Source organism: Pyxicephalus adspersus, chromosome 9 (genome assembly GCF_032062135.1).
Source record: "Pyxicephalus adspersus chromosome 9, UCB_Pads_2.0, whole genome shotgun sequence".
Lineage (NCBI taxonomy): Eukaryota > Metazoa > Chordata > Amphibia > Anura > Pyxicephalidae > Pyxicephalus > Pyxicephalus adspersus.
In genome coordinates this window covers 60,065,528-60,082,637 of record NC_092866.1, presented here as the reverse complement: position 1 = coordinate 60,082,637, position 17,110 = coordinate 60,065,528, and the positions used below count along the sequence as shown (strand labels likewise).

Sequence of the window (17,110 nt, the reverse complement as noted above, 5' to 3'; positions counted from 1 at the left end):
AATGGTATGGTACATGTGAAATGGCTCTCTGTACTTCACATACCTTCTCAAACAGAGGCTCATACAGGGCGGCATATTTCCTCTCCAGCTCATGAACCTCCTCATAGAATTTGGCTTCTATGTGAGCACATTTCTCCTGGAGCTGTTTCAAGGCATTGATTCTTCGCTTTACTGCTTTAGGTAAACTATTGAAAAACACAGAAAAGTATATTGAGGCAAAATAAAAAAAAGTGCAAAATGCATATTTCATATGAGTTTAAAAGACCCTGCAAGTAGATAAATACCTAGTGATCTGCCAGATGTACAGCACGCTACTCAAGTCTTAAGGAGGGCTGACATTTTTGTGGTGAGGTGTCAGTCCTGCCCAACATAAGAGCCCATTTATTTTCTAGTCCAAAATAAGAACTAAGAGGGTTCAATGTTATAGTAGGGAAGTGTGTAGAGGACAGCTATGAATTTCTGACAGATCAAGGCTTTTTTTAATGCACTTTTTGAACAGATATGACCAAAATGCTTCCGACTGTATATTAAACAGACCAAATCCAAGATGTATATAGTTATGTGTACATAAACCTGTTACTAAAGGTAGTTAACCTGTAGAAGTACACAACACCTTCATAACAAAAGCTCAATATTTAGATTAACTGCTCAGTTTTGTTATAAAAGATTTGTGTATAGGAATAAAATAAATGGCTTTCCAAAGCAGAGAATGGGTACCAGTGGTTCAAGGTTGGGGTTGGAACAGTTGAGATGTGCTATTTGCTGTTGCTATTGTTAGGCATTATTATTATTGAAGAGGATTTATATAGCGCCAACATATTACGCAGCGCTGTACATTAAATAGGGGTTGCAAATGACAGACAGATAGAGACAGTCACACAGGAGGAGGACACTACCCTGAGGAGCTTACAATCTAAAAGATAAATAAATACTTAGAAAAGATTAATAAAGCTTAGTCAATTTGGGATGATTGCTTGTGAATTTAACTGGCTGAGTAGAATAAAAACCCCTAGTACAACAAAAAAATCAAATTTAGCATGGAGTTTTTTTATGGTGAATGTGAGCCTCCACTCAATCTGAATGTTAAAAATAAAATGTCCCACCTCAATAGATTTTTGTTCTTACCTTTATTGACCGTTAAAACAATTTCTGTGCCAATTTAACAGGGTCTGACCTACCCTGACACTGCAGGACAAAGCTGCATATACTCCAAAGCCAAAGCCAATTCCAAATCCAGACATAAATCACCAGGTAGTGGCCACTAAAACTTTTCTTACTTTTGTTTCTGGCTAAGGCAAGCATCAACGGCAGTAGTGTATCTCAAACAGGGTTCCTCCAGAGGTCGCTGGGGGTCCCTTAAGCAGTTTGTGGTTCTTAGGTCAGTGTAATTGACACCAATGATCTTTTTGGCTATCTGTAAGGGTGACAATCTTCGCAATGGCCAGCATTGTAAGAAGAATTCTGCCCACTGACCACCACACTAATGTACTGTGTTCTGGGGCTCAGTGGCACCCTTTTTGTCATTTATTACAGGTAAACACAGAATTTAAATTGTGAAAAAAAAAATCTCAAAAATGATACTGGAAAATGCAGTCTATGTTGTCCTGTAACTAAAGCTGACTTACAGCATACAGGCGAAAGAAAAAAAAAAAAGAACAGTCACCCGCCTAAAGAACTATGAAGGCAAATTCTGCTACAGTACAAGTGTATTGTGATATTTAAGACACGTGAGGAACGTCTACAAATAACATTGTATTCTACGTGTTAGTAAACTAGCATTCTCATGATGTAAGGATCTTTCTCTGGTTCAGGCTACCATTACATAACTTACGTTTCAATGTAACTTGACGGAGACTGGGAAACACTATCAAGCCTTTCCTGAAGGGCAGCGAGAACCTGAGGGTTCTGCATTATCTGGTCGGCCAGTTTGTCTGTGAAAGAAAATGATAACATGAAGAAGAGCAACCAAAGCAAAAAACACTTCACGTAAACAATGTCTAAGACTACTCAAGTGCCAACAGAAAGCAGATCTTTGATGAGCTACAACAGCCAATTGCAGGGAGTGTCAAAAACTTAATTTAAATGCTTTTGTCATGGTCGGGGTGGGGAGTCTCGGAAATCTCCTGGTGGCTTATTGCTCCCTCCAACGCTGGCTGATGCCAAACAACTGCAGCTCTCTAAATTCATTACATACAATAAGGAAAAGCAATCCTGCACTGTGTAGGAAAATATTAAAGTGGAACTAAAGTCTACAAGAAAATTTGGCAATCACGCAGAAGTTTATTGCAGAAAGGCCAGGCGATATCCCTTCTGCAATAACTCTTCTTACCTGTCTGATCGCTAACCAGCTGTGCATGCGCAGCTCAGCGTTTATTTCCAGGGACACCTGGCTGGCAATTCCGGCTTCCCTTATGAGTGCCGGGAAATGAAAAAAACACCTGTTCACCTGTGAGAGTTTTGCCATCCCGGCCCTATCAATCATGATAGCTGAGGATCAGAATGGGGAAGAGGAGATGATGTTGGAGCCTGCAACTGAATGGGATACAATTTTAAGGGACCTCCTTCATCCCAGAAAAACAACACTAGCTATTATTTAAAGCGATAAGTACTTCCACCTACTTCTACCCCCCAACTTGTACAGCGCTCGTCCAATGTCATTAATGGATCCTTCTTGGTGGATCCACAAACAATTGTGATACAAGTGCAGAGGAGAGAGCACAGCAGGGAGCTGCTCCGTCGTTCTCCCCTTCCCTCTCCACAGAGCAGAACGGCAGTGTATGAACAGTGATCTTCAGTCTTTGTCTTTGAAAAGTAACCTGAAAGATCCTTTCCATGACAATTATTGCACGTGTGCCTAAGCTTTAACTATCAAAAGTGAATCTTTAGAGCAGAATACAAAAATATTGCTACATGTAAACAAAGACCCCATTACATTACCCATTCAGGGCTCCTTCTACTGCAAGGAGAAGGTGTCTGAGCTGAGAGCTGCCATTACCCCCTCTATCATGTACCAGACCCAACCACTGAATTATAGGAGATCACCTCCTTATACCCACAAAGTGCCAGCTACTTCATGTTTGGTTGCAGGAAAGAATTGCTAGAGAGGTAAGTACCAAATATTTTTTTTTTTTTTTTTTGGGGGGGGGGGGGGGGGTTACACAGACAATGTCAGTTTTCCCTGGGTGCCCCACATGATAATGAAATACACAAAATTGTAAAATATATGTGCAGGAATATTTGACCCACTCACCTTTTTTGTCACCTGCATTTTTATTTCCTTCCATGAGCTCTCCAGCAGTGGTCAGCTTACTGGAAAAGAAAGATTGGGAACACACGTCATTAATATGTCTACATGGACATATATATCAGGTATTGCAATTTCACATATGCACGGATTTACGCCACGACGACCTAATTCTGACCCAGTTTGTGGAGTTGCCATGGCAGTGACGGTGGCATACACATGTGGGAGACACCCATTTGTTTAGTTGCCATGGCAGCAGCGGATGGACGTAGAAACATGCTGCAATGGTCACCGCTGACAAGCAGGGTGGAGGGGGTAGGGAGCGCCGTTCCTTGTTACCCTAATAGGCACCATTGCAGATACTTTTCTTCCTTCTGCAGCATTGGCGATACAGAGGAAGAGCCAATTGACATTTTATGTTAAAATTGCTGGGTATTTACTTAAGCTAACTAGTCACTTGCTTGAAAAGGCAAAACTTGCAGAGAATACAGGTCTACTTTTAAGTGCATCTACGGCCAAAAGATCAGTGTGAAATATTCGGAACCCCCGTTTTCATTGACGTCTGACATACATACTTTGCACACATTGAATTTCTGTCGGCGGAAACAACCTTTATAATTATTTTCAGCACTAGATAAAGGAATGGGCACTGTTCAATGGAAAGGACGAACAAGCGGCACCCCATTGTGCTTTTCTCCAAATTCATTCAATGAATAGCCAGGATGGACAGATGAACGAAGTCGGGGGATCACCCTACGCGTCAGATGTGTTCATCCTGGGCGACGATGGTTGGGGGGGTCCCATCCTCTGTGTGCTGGTGGCCATTGTCTAATAAGCAATTACCCCTCACTTTCAAGAGGTTTCTACAGACTTGCTATGGTCTCTCCAGCACATACATTTTCAATGGCGCACAGACAAAAATATATAAAGGAAAATATTCCCCACTCCAGTACAATAATACAGATCTCTGAACTGAGGATACGGATGTATTTATATATTGGGCAGCACGAAGGCTCAGTGATTAGCACTCCGGCCTTTGCAGTGCTGGGTGCCAGGTTCAAATCTCAGCCCGGACACTATCTGCATGGAGTTTGCAGGTTCTCCCGTGTTTGCGTGGGTGTGCCATGGGTACTGGGTTTCCTCCCACATTGCAAAAACATGCAATTTAGATTAATTGGCTTCCCCCAAATTGACCTTAGACTGTATTAATGACTTATGACTATGGTATGGACATTGATTTTGAGCTCCATTAAGGGACAGCTAATGACAAGCTTATGGACTTTGTAGAGCGCTGCATAATATGTCAGCGCTATATAAATACTGTGTAATAATAATTATAGCAGAGGTGTTAGACTACGTACACACATCAGATGATTCTCATCCGCTACTAGTCTCAGGGCCGATATCAGACGAGAATCTGGTGCATGTACGACGCTCTGACGACCGTCCTTGCAGATGCACGAATGTTCAGAATGAAACTTAAGCGGAGAGAGCGCAGTCGGGTGCTGCTCCATGCTTCTCCCCCCCTGCACTCTCTATAGAGCAGAATGGGGCTGTATGCACAGCAATAATGCATCACGCAGTATTTTGTCAGTGGAAGGGATTGTGAAAACTTTTTTCCCAACGACAAAAATCTAACGCGTGTACCCAGCCTAAGGATATGGATGTATTTATATAATGCTGATATGTTACATATATAACAGGGAATTATTTACAAACATTACATTCTCTGTAGTATACTTTTTTCTACTTACACAATGTTTACTGCACACATTGAGTGACTGGTTTTATTCAATTTGCAGTGTAAAAACAACACGGCTAAAAAATGCAAACCTGGAAGTTGTTGAAACTCCTGGTATGCACAGAAGGAATACATACCGCGTTATTATTTTTAATAAACAGGATTTATATAGCGCCCACATATTACCTAACGCTGTACATTAAATAGGGGTTGCAAATGACAGATACAGACAGTGGCACAGGAAGAGGAGGCACACCCTGCCCCAAAGAGCTTACAATCTAGTAGGTGGGGAAAGTAGTATACAATAGGAGGGGAGTTATGTAACGGGGGGGGGGAAGTAGCATGCAAGTGGCATGAGTTGTGTTGAGTAAAAAATGCACAGCATTGATTATAATATCCTGCAAATAACGCTACATACAGATGCCTGATCACTGTCACCAGAAATGATCATCAAATATGGAGTCCAGCAACAGTAAGAATAAATGACAACTGCACATCCAGCACCGTTCATCCGATATGAATGCGAAGAGGAAGAGGCGTCCAGCCGCATCTTCCACATGGAAGGCTGCAGGAGTCTTTTGTAGTTGGTTACTCATTAATCCGGCAGGTTGATTGCCGAGTGACTTTGGGGTCAGTTTGTACAGACGCTTGATATTTGCACACAGTCAATATGAACGAAAATCTAGCATTGGCAATGAGCTTTTCAGCAGAAACCAATAGGCTCATCAGACTGAGAAGGCATTTGTGTAACTTGGTTCCAAGATGTGACATTTTGTTTCTGGTTGTGCAGTTGTTTTCCAATAGAGGAAAACCCAAACTGCAAACACAAGGGCAGTGCATGCAAACATGCTGACTTGCAGAGAGGTTTGCTGCACCAGGAGGCAGCTAACCATGCAGATTTTGATGCCAAAAGGAGCCTAAAACCTAAAAAGACAGTTATACCTAAAGTACAGATGTCCAAGACCGCACCAAATCTCATTAGACTAGCAGTGCCTTAGATCTCACACTGCAGACAAACATCTATGAGGCTGCAAGAAGAGTGCTTAGGCACCTTCATATACCAAAAAGTGAACGGCTTTTAGGTTAAGGAGAATTTGAGACAAAATTCCCATTTTCAGGGTACTGCTTAGGCCCAATTATTACTTCTATATATTACCTATACCAGCCAATTGCTCTCGTCAGTTGAGGTTTACTCCAGACGAAGGACTTTAGGTCCCATTCTGTCCACTCAGCATAATGAGACTGCTTTAAATTTTTTAGAAACTAGTTTCAGGTCCATAAATCACCTTGGGGTCTACAGCCTACATTCCTCAGACACAAGAGAAGACATTAATCACAGGCCCGTCCCAGTGTATCTAAGCTCCAAGCAGTGGTGTGAATGTCATTCATTATCATTACAATGTCTGCTTTGGGTCCTGGTGACAGCTTAAGTATGTGCAGTCAGCAGCAGATTTGGCGATCAGGTAGAATATTATTGCATTAAGGACGGGATGGGATGTCCCTTGTGCAATAACCGTTCTTACCTGCCTGTTCCAACCCCCAGCTGACAAATTTGGCTGAGCAGCTCAGCGCTTTGGTGCCAGGGATACCTGGCAATCCTGGCTTCCCTTGCACGTGCCGGGAATAAACAAAATCCTATGCAACTGTGCTTCATCATTCCTGCCAATCAAGATGGCTGAAAATTGCTTTTAAGAAGCGAAGGAAGTAGATGGCTGTGTCCTGCGGCAGAACAGGGACAGGTGAGAATCACAAGTTAAAATAACCATCATTCACACATTTGCCAGCAGGTGGCAGCGAGTAGTACTAAACAGCTCATGGCCACCACCATTTACCCTACATGTAGTGTCTAACACGAGGTAGTGGCAAGGTAGGTACACCAACCACACTATAACCTCACTGCCATAACATAGCCTAGTAGAGAAACATAGCTGTCATTGCGGACCTAGTTCTACAATAAAGAACATATCCCACAAAATGGGCCTGATTTATTAAAGCTCTCCAAGGCTAGAGAATACACTTTCATCAGTAAAGCTGGGTGATCCAGCAAACCTAAATAGATTTCTCCAAAGCCATTTTCTATTTGTTACCAAAGGTTTTCATCCCTGGACCAGATCCATTCCAGATTTGCCTGATCATCCAGCTTCACTGATGAAAGTGTATCCTCTCCAGCCTTGGAGAGCTTTAATAAATCAGGCCCATTGAGTTTAGCACTCTGGCCTTTGCAGAGCTAGGTCCCGGGTTCAAATTTCAACTAGTGCTCTATCTGCATGCAGGTTCTCCCCAGTTTCCTCCCACTTTGCAAAAAACATGCAATTAGATTGGCTTCAACCAAAATTGAACTTAGAATGTACTAAAGACATTCGACTATGATAGGGACATTAGATTGTGAGCTCTTCAAGGGACAGCTAGTGACATGACTATGGACTCTGTACAGAGCTGCGTAATATGTTAGCACTCTATAAATACTGTATAATAATATTAATAAACCATTTAATGTTGAATTCAAGATCAGCTAAGCATCCAAGAAATTAGTATTGTGTTCAGCAATGGCAGCTTCTATCATTTCTCAGTGACAGGTCCACTTTAAGTTTGCTTTACCCGATATCTGAACAGAGATTAGAGTCTCTGAAGAAAAGCCAGAAGAGTCTCTTACACCATTGGGACTGATCCTGCAATCATAATAAAGGAAGACTGAACTCAGCATTCATATTCACCATCAGCAGGTGCCTGGCATTAAAATTGACCCCTATAAACCTTAAGGAGGCAGTTTTACTCTTCCCAACAAAACAGTAATTTACCTTGAATAATTCCTTTACACCTAAGACTCGGGATTATAATAGATGGGCCAGGTTACAGTTTTAGAAAAGCTTCACAAAGCCAGGTGCACATGGGACGCGATCTGTCTGGGCACAGTATGGGAACAGGTCTGGCAACTTTTCTGTGTCCTTGCAACAATGTGTACATTTTATCACACAGGTCTCAGCAGGTCTATTATAATAGACTTGGGAAGAACTCTTAATTACATAAATGTTCTTTATAGGTCAGCTAATATTTCACAATACTGTGTCTGATCAGTCCTGGTTTGTTTGCCATGTGCAGAATAACACTCCTTGTCACCAGGGTGGAAGGGAGCCATTCTTATAGTGATCCTGAATAGTAAATAGGAGCTGCCACTTCTAGGGTGACTCCAGAAAAAGCTAGCTGCTTGGCCATCATTCACAGACCTGGAACAGGCATGCAATTGTAAGAGATTCCTGATTTCCCATACATGTTGCAGGTCAGCAAGTCCATCTGACAGTCGGCTGCTGCCCCTAGGAGCTTACAATCTAGGAGGTGGGGGAAGTATCACACAATAGGAGGGGGATATGGAGTGGTGGGTGAGTAGTGAGGGGTTTAGGAAAAAGAAGAAGATGGGTAGGTGAGGTTGAAGTTGGGTTTTGAGTGCTCTTAAATTAGCAGAAAATAGGAGCAAGCTGAATAGGACGAAGAAGACTATTGCAGAGAGTCAGGGCAGCTCTAGAAAAGTCTTGGAGCCGTGCGTGTGAGGAGGTTATGTGTGAGGAAGTCATTAAGTAGGTCATGGCAGCAGAACAGGGAAAGGTGAGTATAGCAGGGTTTAGTTCCACTTTATAATAAACCTGACTGGCTTTAAGGTAACAATGATTCTGAAGGCAGTGTTCTCATCAGACCCTTTTATCTGGGTGCACCACCCAGCACTTTTTAGTAACCATCCAGCTTTTTTGGGTGGTTACAATACAGGGGCTGCCACGGACCTGCAATTTGTTCCCACCCAGGTAAAAAATATTTCTGGGTTCAACAATGCCAAAGTGTAGGGTCATTGGGTGCTTTTCATCATTCTTTGTGTCCCTGTTCCTTCTCCAAGAAGTAGACAAGATCAGGATGATCACCAGGTGGAAATAAGGTTATCCTATACGGATACATGTAATACAAGTGTTGCTTTTTACAAACATGTTTCTCCACATAATCCAAGCGGATGTGACAAAAGACGGGTTGAGACAAACCATACATATTGGTGAAGGTGCTGCAATGTTTCTTTTAACCAAACACTGTGCAGAATGTGCAAAAACACTTCCTGGGGAGCTTCTGGTTTCATACCAATCATTTTCTCTTCATCTTTTGTATGGTAACAAATAGCAATGCAAGGTGGCCCCGTTAACCTGATCCATAATCGTTAACAAAACAATGTGCACAACGATAGGCCAACGACGACAAGGAATGTCGCTAGAAACGAACCACTGTCCCGGGGGATCTGTTTGGGCGACGATTGTTCACTATCTATTGTGTGTACGGTCGTTCAGTGATCGTGGATGTTTCTGCAGTACACGTCACTTCCTGCATCGTTCAAACAATTGTATCTAGTGTGTGTACCATATTGGTGGATTATATTTGAACAATCGTTTTGTTACAGCATGTACAGAATCATGCACTATATGATCGTTCTAAATAATTGTGGATAATGATTGATCTGTAATTAGTGGTTCATTTTCTAATGACAATTATTGCACGTGTGTATGTAGCCTAAGTGTAAGTCTGCGTACACACGTGCAATAGTTGTTGTCGGAAAGGATCTTTTACAATCCTTTCCAATGAAAAAAGTCTGCACGATGCATGAATGAACTTTGTACATACAGCTCCATTCTGCTCTATGAAGAGGGTAGTGGGGAGAACGGTACTTCACTTTCATTATCCAGGACGGGCAATGAGCGATGTACACACGCCAGATTCTCGTCCGATATCAGATTATCGGACGGGAATCATCTGACGTGTGTATGGCGCCTAAGAGCCTGAATCTAGTAATCATCAATTCTAGCTGACATCAGACATTCATTCGGCTGCCTGTTGGCTCAGACAAAGAGCTACTGTTACACTGCACGAAGAAGGCTGACAGCGGTCACCAAGGTCTACAATATATCACCCAGTTCCCAGTGACACATATGGAGCCTTCCTCAACACATGCCCAGCTACACGTCACCAGTCAACTAGTTGCAATAATGCACAGGGGGTTAGTGGAGCGGTAACAGCTTGTCATGCTGACAAACTGAACACAATACAGTTGCTGCAGATCAGAAATTGGAGTGATGCTGGGATACCCGATGATTGGTGTGCACAGCAATATATGGGAGGCCATGGGGCTGTGCCAAGACTAACACCGTGCGGGTATGAGACAGCTCCTCTGCAGGCCAGGGATATAACACAGGGCCTCCCTATCATGCCACTAAACTCACCGGTCCCTTACAAAATGCACCAACAAATGCATGGAGTACAGTCATTAAAACGCTTATAGCATTAGCTTGTGTTTTGGAGTTGTCGGCTTAGGTTTTCTTTGCAAAACAAGGAAGGAGAATTATCATAGAACTCTGCAAAAAAGCTGCCAACGCTTGCTAAGTGTTGCATTAGGCAGTGGTTTCCTGGCCACACAATCCTGGGAACTCTGAACTCCATCTATGTGCTACCTTCCTCCTGAACTGATGTGTACCTCTAGCTAGAGTTGCTCGGTCTGTGTCTTCTCCCCACCTGGTGTCTGCCCCCTCAGGCTTATGGAATACTGGAAGGTCACGTTTGACCCTGTGGTTGCATTTATTCATTTCTAAATATTTGGATGTATTCCCCTCACTGGCTGTGATCCCCTGAAGAAGCGGAGTATTTGGTCTGTGAAACGTGTTGAAAATGCTCTAACACAGCCATGTGAAAAACTGATTCTATTATAAGGGTCATTTGCCAATACTGGACGGCATAACCCATTTATAAGCCATGATTTTTGTTTATATTAAAGGTCGGTTATTATTTCAGAATAGGACAGGCTTTTGCAATAATTCCTCCTACATGCCTGATCACTGAAGCAAGTAGGTTTAGCAAGCAGCATCAGCTTTGGTTGCCAGGTCACTCGGCAACCCTGGATTCCTGTGCACATGCTGTGAATTAATGATTTCCTGTGCGCATGCGTGTGTAGGAGTTACATCATCTCAGGTAATCAAGTTGGTGAAGATTGTCTACAGAAAGGGCCCTGCGAGGAACAGGGGCAGGTGGGTCACATGGCTTTAGTTTCACTTTAAAGAGAGAAGAGTGGAGGGATGACTTCATCAATAACCTGCTGCCCAGATATTATCCATTCACAAGCTGTAAAGAATCCTGAACCAGCCATTACTGCAGTGTGATATGCAGAGAGCCCCTTGCGCTGCCATTGCTGTCTGGCAGGAGTGACTCCATCAACTGTATTGTCAATACAACATGTCCCAAAATCTGAAAAATTTTCCTAAGAGCCAAAAGCCTATACTTCTCTTGCCTACAGCAAATAATCTAAATTTGGAAGACAATTCTGTAGTTTTCAAAACATTAATGTTGTGGAAGCAATTATTTTAAATAGTTCTAGTTAGTAGCATACCATGGTCCATGTAGGAGCTTGCAATACGGTGATCTCCCCAGCCCCTTTTAGAAGGGTGGACCACCCAGCACTTTTCAGTAACCACCCGCCTACAGCTTCTTCCCACCCAGGAGAGAGAATACAGCAATCATTTTATTTAAACAGATCTCAGAGCTACAACATTAATCAAGAACACAAGAGAAAAAAGAGCAATGGCAGAAATGTGCTCCCACTGAAAAACAATCTCTCCATATGACAAGCCCCCTTTCACATATGGCGGCTGTCACGCAGCATATGGACGACAAACCTCTACTTACTACAGGGATAGTTATAAATATCACAGAATCACAAGAGTTATTTTTCTAACTGATGTGTGCCCAAGATACTAACGGGCGTCTATTTATAGGCTGGTAGTTTTTCTGTGTGTGCAGTAATATGCGGCCTGCTCAAACACAGATATGCAGCCTGCAGAACAGCAGAGCATGCCATGAAGGAGCGGATGATGTATTCTGCAACCCAAAACACAGAATATATTGCAGGTTACAGATGTGGCACTGCAGCAAGTTTCTTTTCTCGCCCCCCCCCCCCCCCCTTACTTGCTAATATATCCGGTTATTGGGTAACCACACTTCATGGAGGAATAGCATTGTCACTCAAGGACAGGAAATGTCTGGATTACCAAAAACTTCCCATCTTAAGGTGCGTACACACTTACAATTTTTATCGTTCCAATCGAACGACGAACGATCGATTGGGCAAAAAATCGTTCGTAAAAAAGTAACCAACGACGCCGACGAACGAGGAAAGTCTCTGGAAACGAACGACCGGACCGACGGATCGGATTGGACGACGATCGTTGAACATCGTTCGTGTGTACGGTCGTTCGTTGATCCTCCATGTTCAGAGCATGCGTGATGAACGAACGTGCGTTCACTTTCCTGTCGTGCACATAGTTCCTCTATCGCTGAAACGATCGTATCTATTGTGTGTACAATATCTACGAACGATCGTGTCGTTACCTCTATGTGCAGGATCGGTGCTATACGATCGTTCATATATCTCGTGCAGGATCGTTCGTCGTTCGTTTTCCAACGATAATAATTGGAAGTGTGTACGTAGCTTTACACACACACACACAATACTGGATAGCTAATGACACAGCTTGAGGTATCAATGCATGAATCATGAAGGCGATCCTGACTGATGTTTGATCAATAGAACATTTAGGGGGAAAATTGTTTCTTTGCCTGAGGACCAAATAAATCTGACTTCTGATAGGCTCATATACATAGGGGCGGCACTCTCCCTAACAACCCACAACCAATGGGAACTAACCTACCATTATGTGGCTGGCAATGAACAAAATAAAACAAGATTTGTATTTTGGTTGAACAAGGTAGTTGAACACACAGTATTCCAGCACCTGGTAATATAACAGGCACCATTGGGTAGAGGGACTTTTAGATGGTGGCCCTATAGCCCCAGCCATGAAGTTATTGAAAAGTAATTTGTAGGACAAGGAGTCTGGAAGGTAAGTCTCATGGGACACCAAGGCTGGGTCACTATTACCCAGTGATGGAAAGGCACCACTCCTATTAGAGATGAAAGGGCACTGATCTTCTTATTGCCCACTGACAGGGCGTATATTCTACCCATTGCCATAAGGGCATTATATTTTCCATCTACCATTCCTCCCACTTTGGCAATGTCTTTGCCATGCACTAGTGTAGGGAGCCTCACTCACACCTCAGGGTTTTTTCACATCTACCCAACCCAGTAAATCAATAAGTTCTCTATAGCTAACCAAAAGTGATTTATAATAAATAGAGCATCGGCAGAAACGCAAACACAGAGATGTGCATTGTGCTGCACATGCCTGGCAAGGGAGCCCATCACATGCCAAGGCATGAAAAGCAGAGCATGAATCTTCTGTTTGCCTTTTGTATCACAGGTCTGTGGGCCAGGTGCCATATAGTGCGGTACCCCAAAGATGGAAGGTTATATTCTGCTGACAACGCTACTTTGGGGCCCTGGGTCACATGACTGGTGACAACTGCCTTCCAGAATTTCAAAGTGGAAAACCAGGCTGTGACAAGGAGCAGACGCAGAAAGTAAGGGTAGAGTATGACCCCACAGTGACGTCTTACTCTATGTACTGCAAAAGGGAGTAAAGCACCACCACCCTACTTTACATATATGAAAAAAGTAAGCAACCCCCCTTACATATATGAGAAAGGCAAGCACCCTCCCCCTCTTCCTTACATATATATGAGAAAAGGCAAACCCCCCCCCCCTTCTCTAGATATATGAGAAAAGACAAGCACCACCTCTTCCTACATATATGAAAAAAAAAACAAGCCCCCCTCCACCTTACATATATGAGAAAGAGCAAGCACCCCCCTTACATATATGAGAAGGACCCCCATCCATTTGTCCATAAGAGAGTGTACCTCCCCAATAATACATAATATATATAATATTCATAAAGGAATAGCAACCCACCGCCTCCCCCCTAAATCTGTACAGAAAAGGCAAGATCTCCCCCCCCCCATTTCCTATATGAGAAAGACAAGAATGCCCAGGATCCTTTAGAATAGGGACATAAGACCCCCACCACCCATTCTTCCCTATATGAGAAAGGCAAGCACCCCTCTGATCTATATTAGGTTGGTCAGTACCCCCAAATTCCCCCATATGGGCAGTAAGGACCCCCCACTATATTTGTAGGCAAGGAAACTTTTTGCGCTCTCTGGGAGTCTATAGGAAGGCCTTCTGCTGATATTTGGTAATATGAGTTTGGCAATGTTTGGTAAGGTTGCTGACACCCTTATGGTGCCCTCGTGGCCAGCCACATGGACTGCAGGAACAGGGAGGTGGGCCCACCTGGCCATGTGACTTCTCTTAAAGCGGCAGTGTCATCAGAATATGATGGCATTAGTATGCGGTCTCAGATTAATTTATTATGAGTTCAGTGAGGTTCTGACCCAAATATCGGAACCTCCTGACAGATCATCCATGAGGCCTGAAAATACTATCTTGGCCTATCGCCGGCTGACTGGGTTTCATGCAGATCTAACACGAGTTTCCTGTGACACACTAATACAAGGGGGAATGGTGCCGGATCCCCGGTGCTGTAAGAATCGCCCCCGGTGTCACTTCGCACCGTCTGGCATATATACGTGATTTGTAATTATACAAATTAAAAAAACTTTATTAACATTACATCGCGGGCACACCGCCGCTCCCGGCCTGTTCTCTGACACACCGCTGAGGTGGCTTTGGTAGGTGCGGGAGTCCGGCCTACACAGGCGCAGCCACTGCCCTAACACCTGGCTCCAGTCCCCCTCCCCGTCTAGGTCTTCCTCCTTAATTACCGAAGGTCTCCCCGATCACTTACCGCCGCCTCAGTCCTCCACACCGTTCCGGCTCCACAGACTCTTCCCGCAGCGCTCAACCGCACCGTATACTCCCATTGGCTGGTACCGGGGTGACGCAAACGCGCAGACCGCCCCTGATTGGCAGAAGGGCTGTCACTCTGACAGATACAGCTGTTCTGTGTCATTGGATGGGGTCACGTGGTGCACGGAGGGTTCGGCGTGCTCTGCAGTCTGTGACATGTGAGACACCGATAATTATCGGATTATAATCGTTGCTACACCGACAGCTAGCTCTGCACTGACATACAGTACTATACTAACACTGTCACTGGTAAAACATCTTGTACACAGAGGATGGATTTCTCTGCTTATAATTGCATTCAACATTTGCTGGCCAATTAATAAGTTTCCTTGCAGAGGCCACACATTTTGGGGCCCATAACATACAGGCGCTGAGCCAAATTCAATGTCTACCAATGGAAGGTAATGATTGGCTGATCCATATTTAAAGCCTGTCAATAAAAGGTAAGGATTGGCCGAGACATATTCAACGTCTACCAATGGAAGGTAAGGATTGGCTGAGCCGTATTCAATGTCTACTAATGGAAGGTAATGGTTGGCTGATCCATATTTAAAGCCTATCAATAAAAGGTAAGGATTGGCCGAGACATATTAAATGTCTACCAATGGAAGGTAAGGATTGGCTGAGCCGTATCAATGTCTACCAATGGAAGGTAAGGATTGGCTGAGCCGCATTCAATGCCTAGCAATAGAAGGTAAGGATTGGCCGAGACGTATTCAATGTCTACCAATGGAAGGTAAGGATTCGCATTCAATGCCTAGCAATAGAAGGTAAGGATTGGCCGAGACGTATTCAATGTCTACCAATGGAAGGTAAGGATTGGCTGAGCCGCATTCAATGTCTACTAATGGAAGGTAATGATTGGCTGAGCCATATTTAAAGCCTGTCAATAAAAGGTAAGGATTGGCCGACACGTATTCAATGTATACCAATGGGAAGTAAGGATTGCTTGAGCCGTATTCGATGCCTATCAATGGAAGGATTGGCTGAGCCATATTCAATGTCTACCAATGGAAGGTAAGGATTGGCTGAGCCGTATTCATTGTCTACCAATGGAAGGTAAGGATTGGCTGAGCCGTATTCATTGTCTACCAATGGAAGGTAAGGATTGGCTGAGCTGTATTCAATGTCTACTAATGCAAGGTAAGGATTGGCTGAGCTGTATTCAATGCATGTCAATGGAAAATAAGGATTGGCTGAGCTGTATTCAATGCCTATCAATGGAAGGTAAGGATTGGCTGAGCCATATTCAATGCCTATCAATGGAAGGTAAGGATTGGCTGAGACGTATTTAATGCCTATCAATAGAAGGTAAGGATTGGCTGAGACGTATTTAATGCCTATCAATGGAAGATAATGATTGGTTGATCTATACTCAGTCAGTATAGCATTCAACAATACGAGTGTCTGACGTCACAATCTTGTTCTCTGTGCAGAAGAAGATGCAGAGGGCACTGCTGAGGTAAGGCAAGACAAAGTACACGTGTCGGCTCCTGTGTGTCTAAACACATACCTACAACAGTTTTTTGCACAACACTCAAAGTAAAACACTTCACCTTCCCTGAGTGAGCAAAATGCTCATTCATTTGTATCTCAGTAATATCTTCATATCCCAATAAAGCTTGCTCAATAGTGACAACACTGCTCTGAATTAAGGGGCAGTGCAGCATAGTTGTCACCACAACTGCACAAGATGCATGGAGGTGGAGTTCACTAGCAGATGTTTGTAAGACTTTGCAAAGATTTATATATATATTGTATATTTTAACATAAGTACACAGCACACAAGACATTTCATACAGTGTTTATTGGCAGTTTATATTACTGGTGGTTTAATCCCGATTGTTGGTCAGCAATGGCAGTCAGGCTGGCAGAACTTGTGAGACCCTGCATAGAGCTGTTTGGTGGTCATAATATCTGGGAGCCGGATTCTGGGACCCGGAAGCCATTCTGTTAAAAGGTGACTGCACCCCAATATTAAAATGCACCCCACCACAGGACAGCATAAAAAATAAATACAGCTGTGGTCCTACAACTACTTGTTTGTTCACAGTCTACTCATCCACGGTTATGTCACTTAGCCTTTCCGTTTTGAACCATCTGCAGATATTCTTTGTAAAGTTTTTCTTGAGCTTCGTAAAGTTTCTTCAGTTTTTTGGCCTGGCCTTTGCTTAGTTCTTTGCCCTCTGTATCATGCGTCGGAAACCCCTGATCATTTTATAGAGGCTTTTGTGTTTTATGAAACCTGTAAAAGCATCACCTCCCCCAACCCACTGCTGAAGCC

General features: G+C 43.4%; 2 protein-coding genes across 5 annotated transcripts in view; both read right to left on the bottom strand.

Moving 5' to 3' along the window:
* NAP1L4 (nucleosome assembly protein 1 like 4) overlaps window positions 1-14,875 on the bottom strand; it is a 34,308-nt gene extending 19,433 nt beyond the window's left edge. For all 3 annotated transcript variants that reach the window (XM_072422192.1, XM_072422190.1, XM_072422191.1), the window contains exons 1-4: window positions 14,765-14,875; window positions 3,251-3,309; window positions 1,832-1,931; window positions 44-185 (exon numbers count right to left, since the gene is read on the bottom strand). In XM_072422192.1, coding sequence (XP_072278293.1) covers window positions 44-185; window positions 1,832-1,931; window positions 3,251-3,284 — 276 coding nt within the window. In that variant the 5' untranslated portion in view covers window positions 3,285-3,309; window positions 14,765-14,875. The remainder of the gene's footprint in view (window positions 1-43; window positions 186-1,831; window positions 1,932-3,250; window positions 3,310-14,764) is intronic.
* A 1,743-nt stretch (window positions 14,876-16,618) lies between these two features.
* The window catches only part of CARS1 (cysteinyl-tRNA synthetase 1), a 29,484-nt gene continuing 28,992 nt past the window's right edge, over window positions 16,619-17,110 (bottom strand). For both annotated transcript variants that reach the window (XM_072422188.1, XM_072422189.1), the window contains one exon: window positions 16,619-17,034. In XM_072422188.1, the coding sequence (XP_072278289.1) occupies window positions 16,900-17,034 (135 nt within the window). In that variant the 3' untranslated portion in view covers window positions 16,619-16,899. The remainder of the gene's footprint in view (window positions 17,035-17,110) is intronic.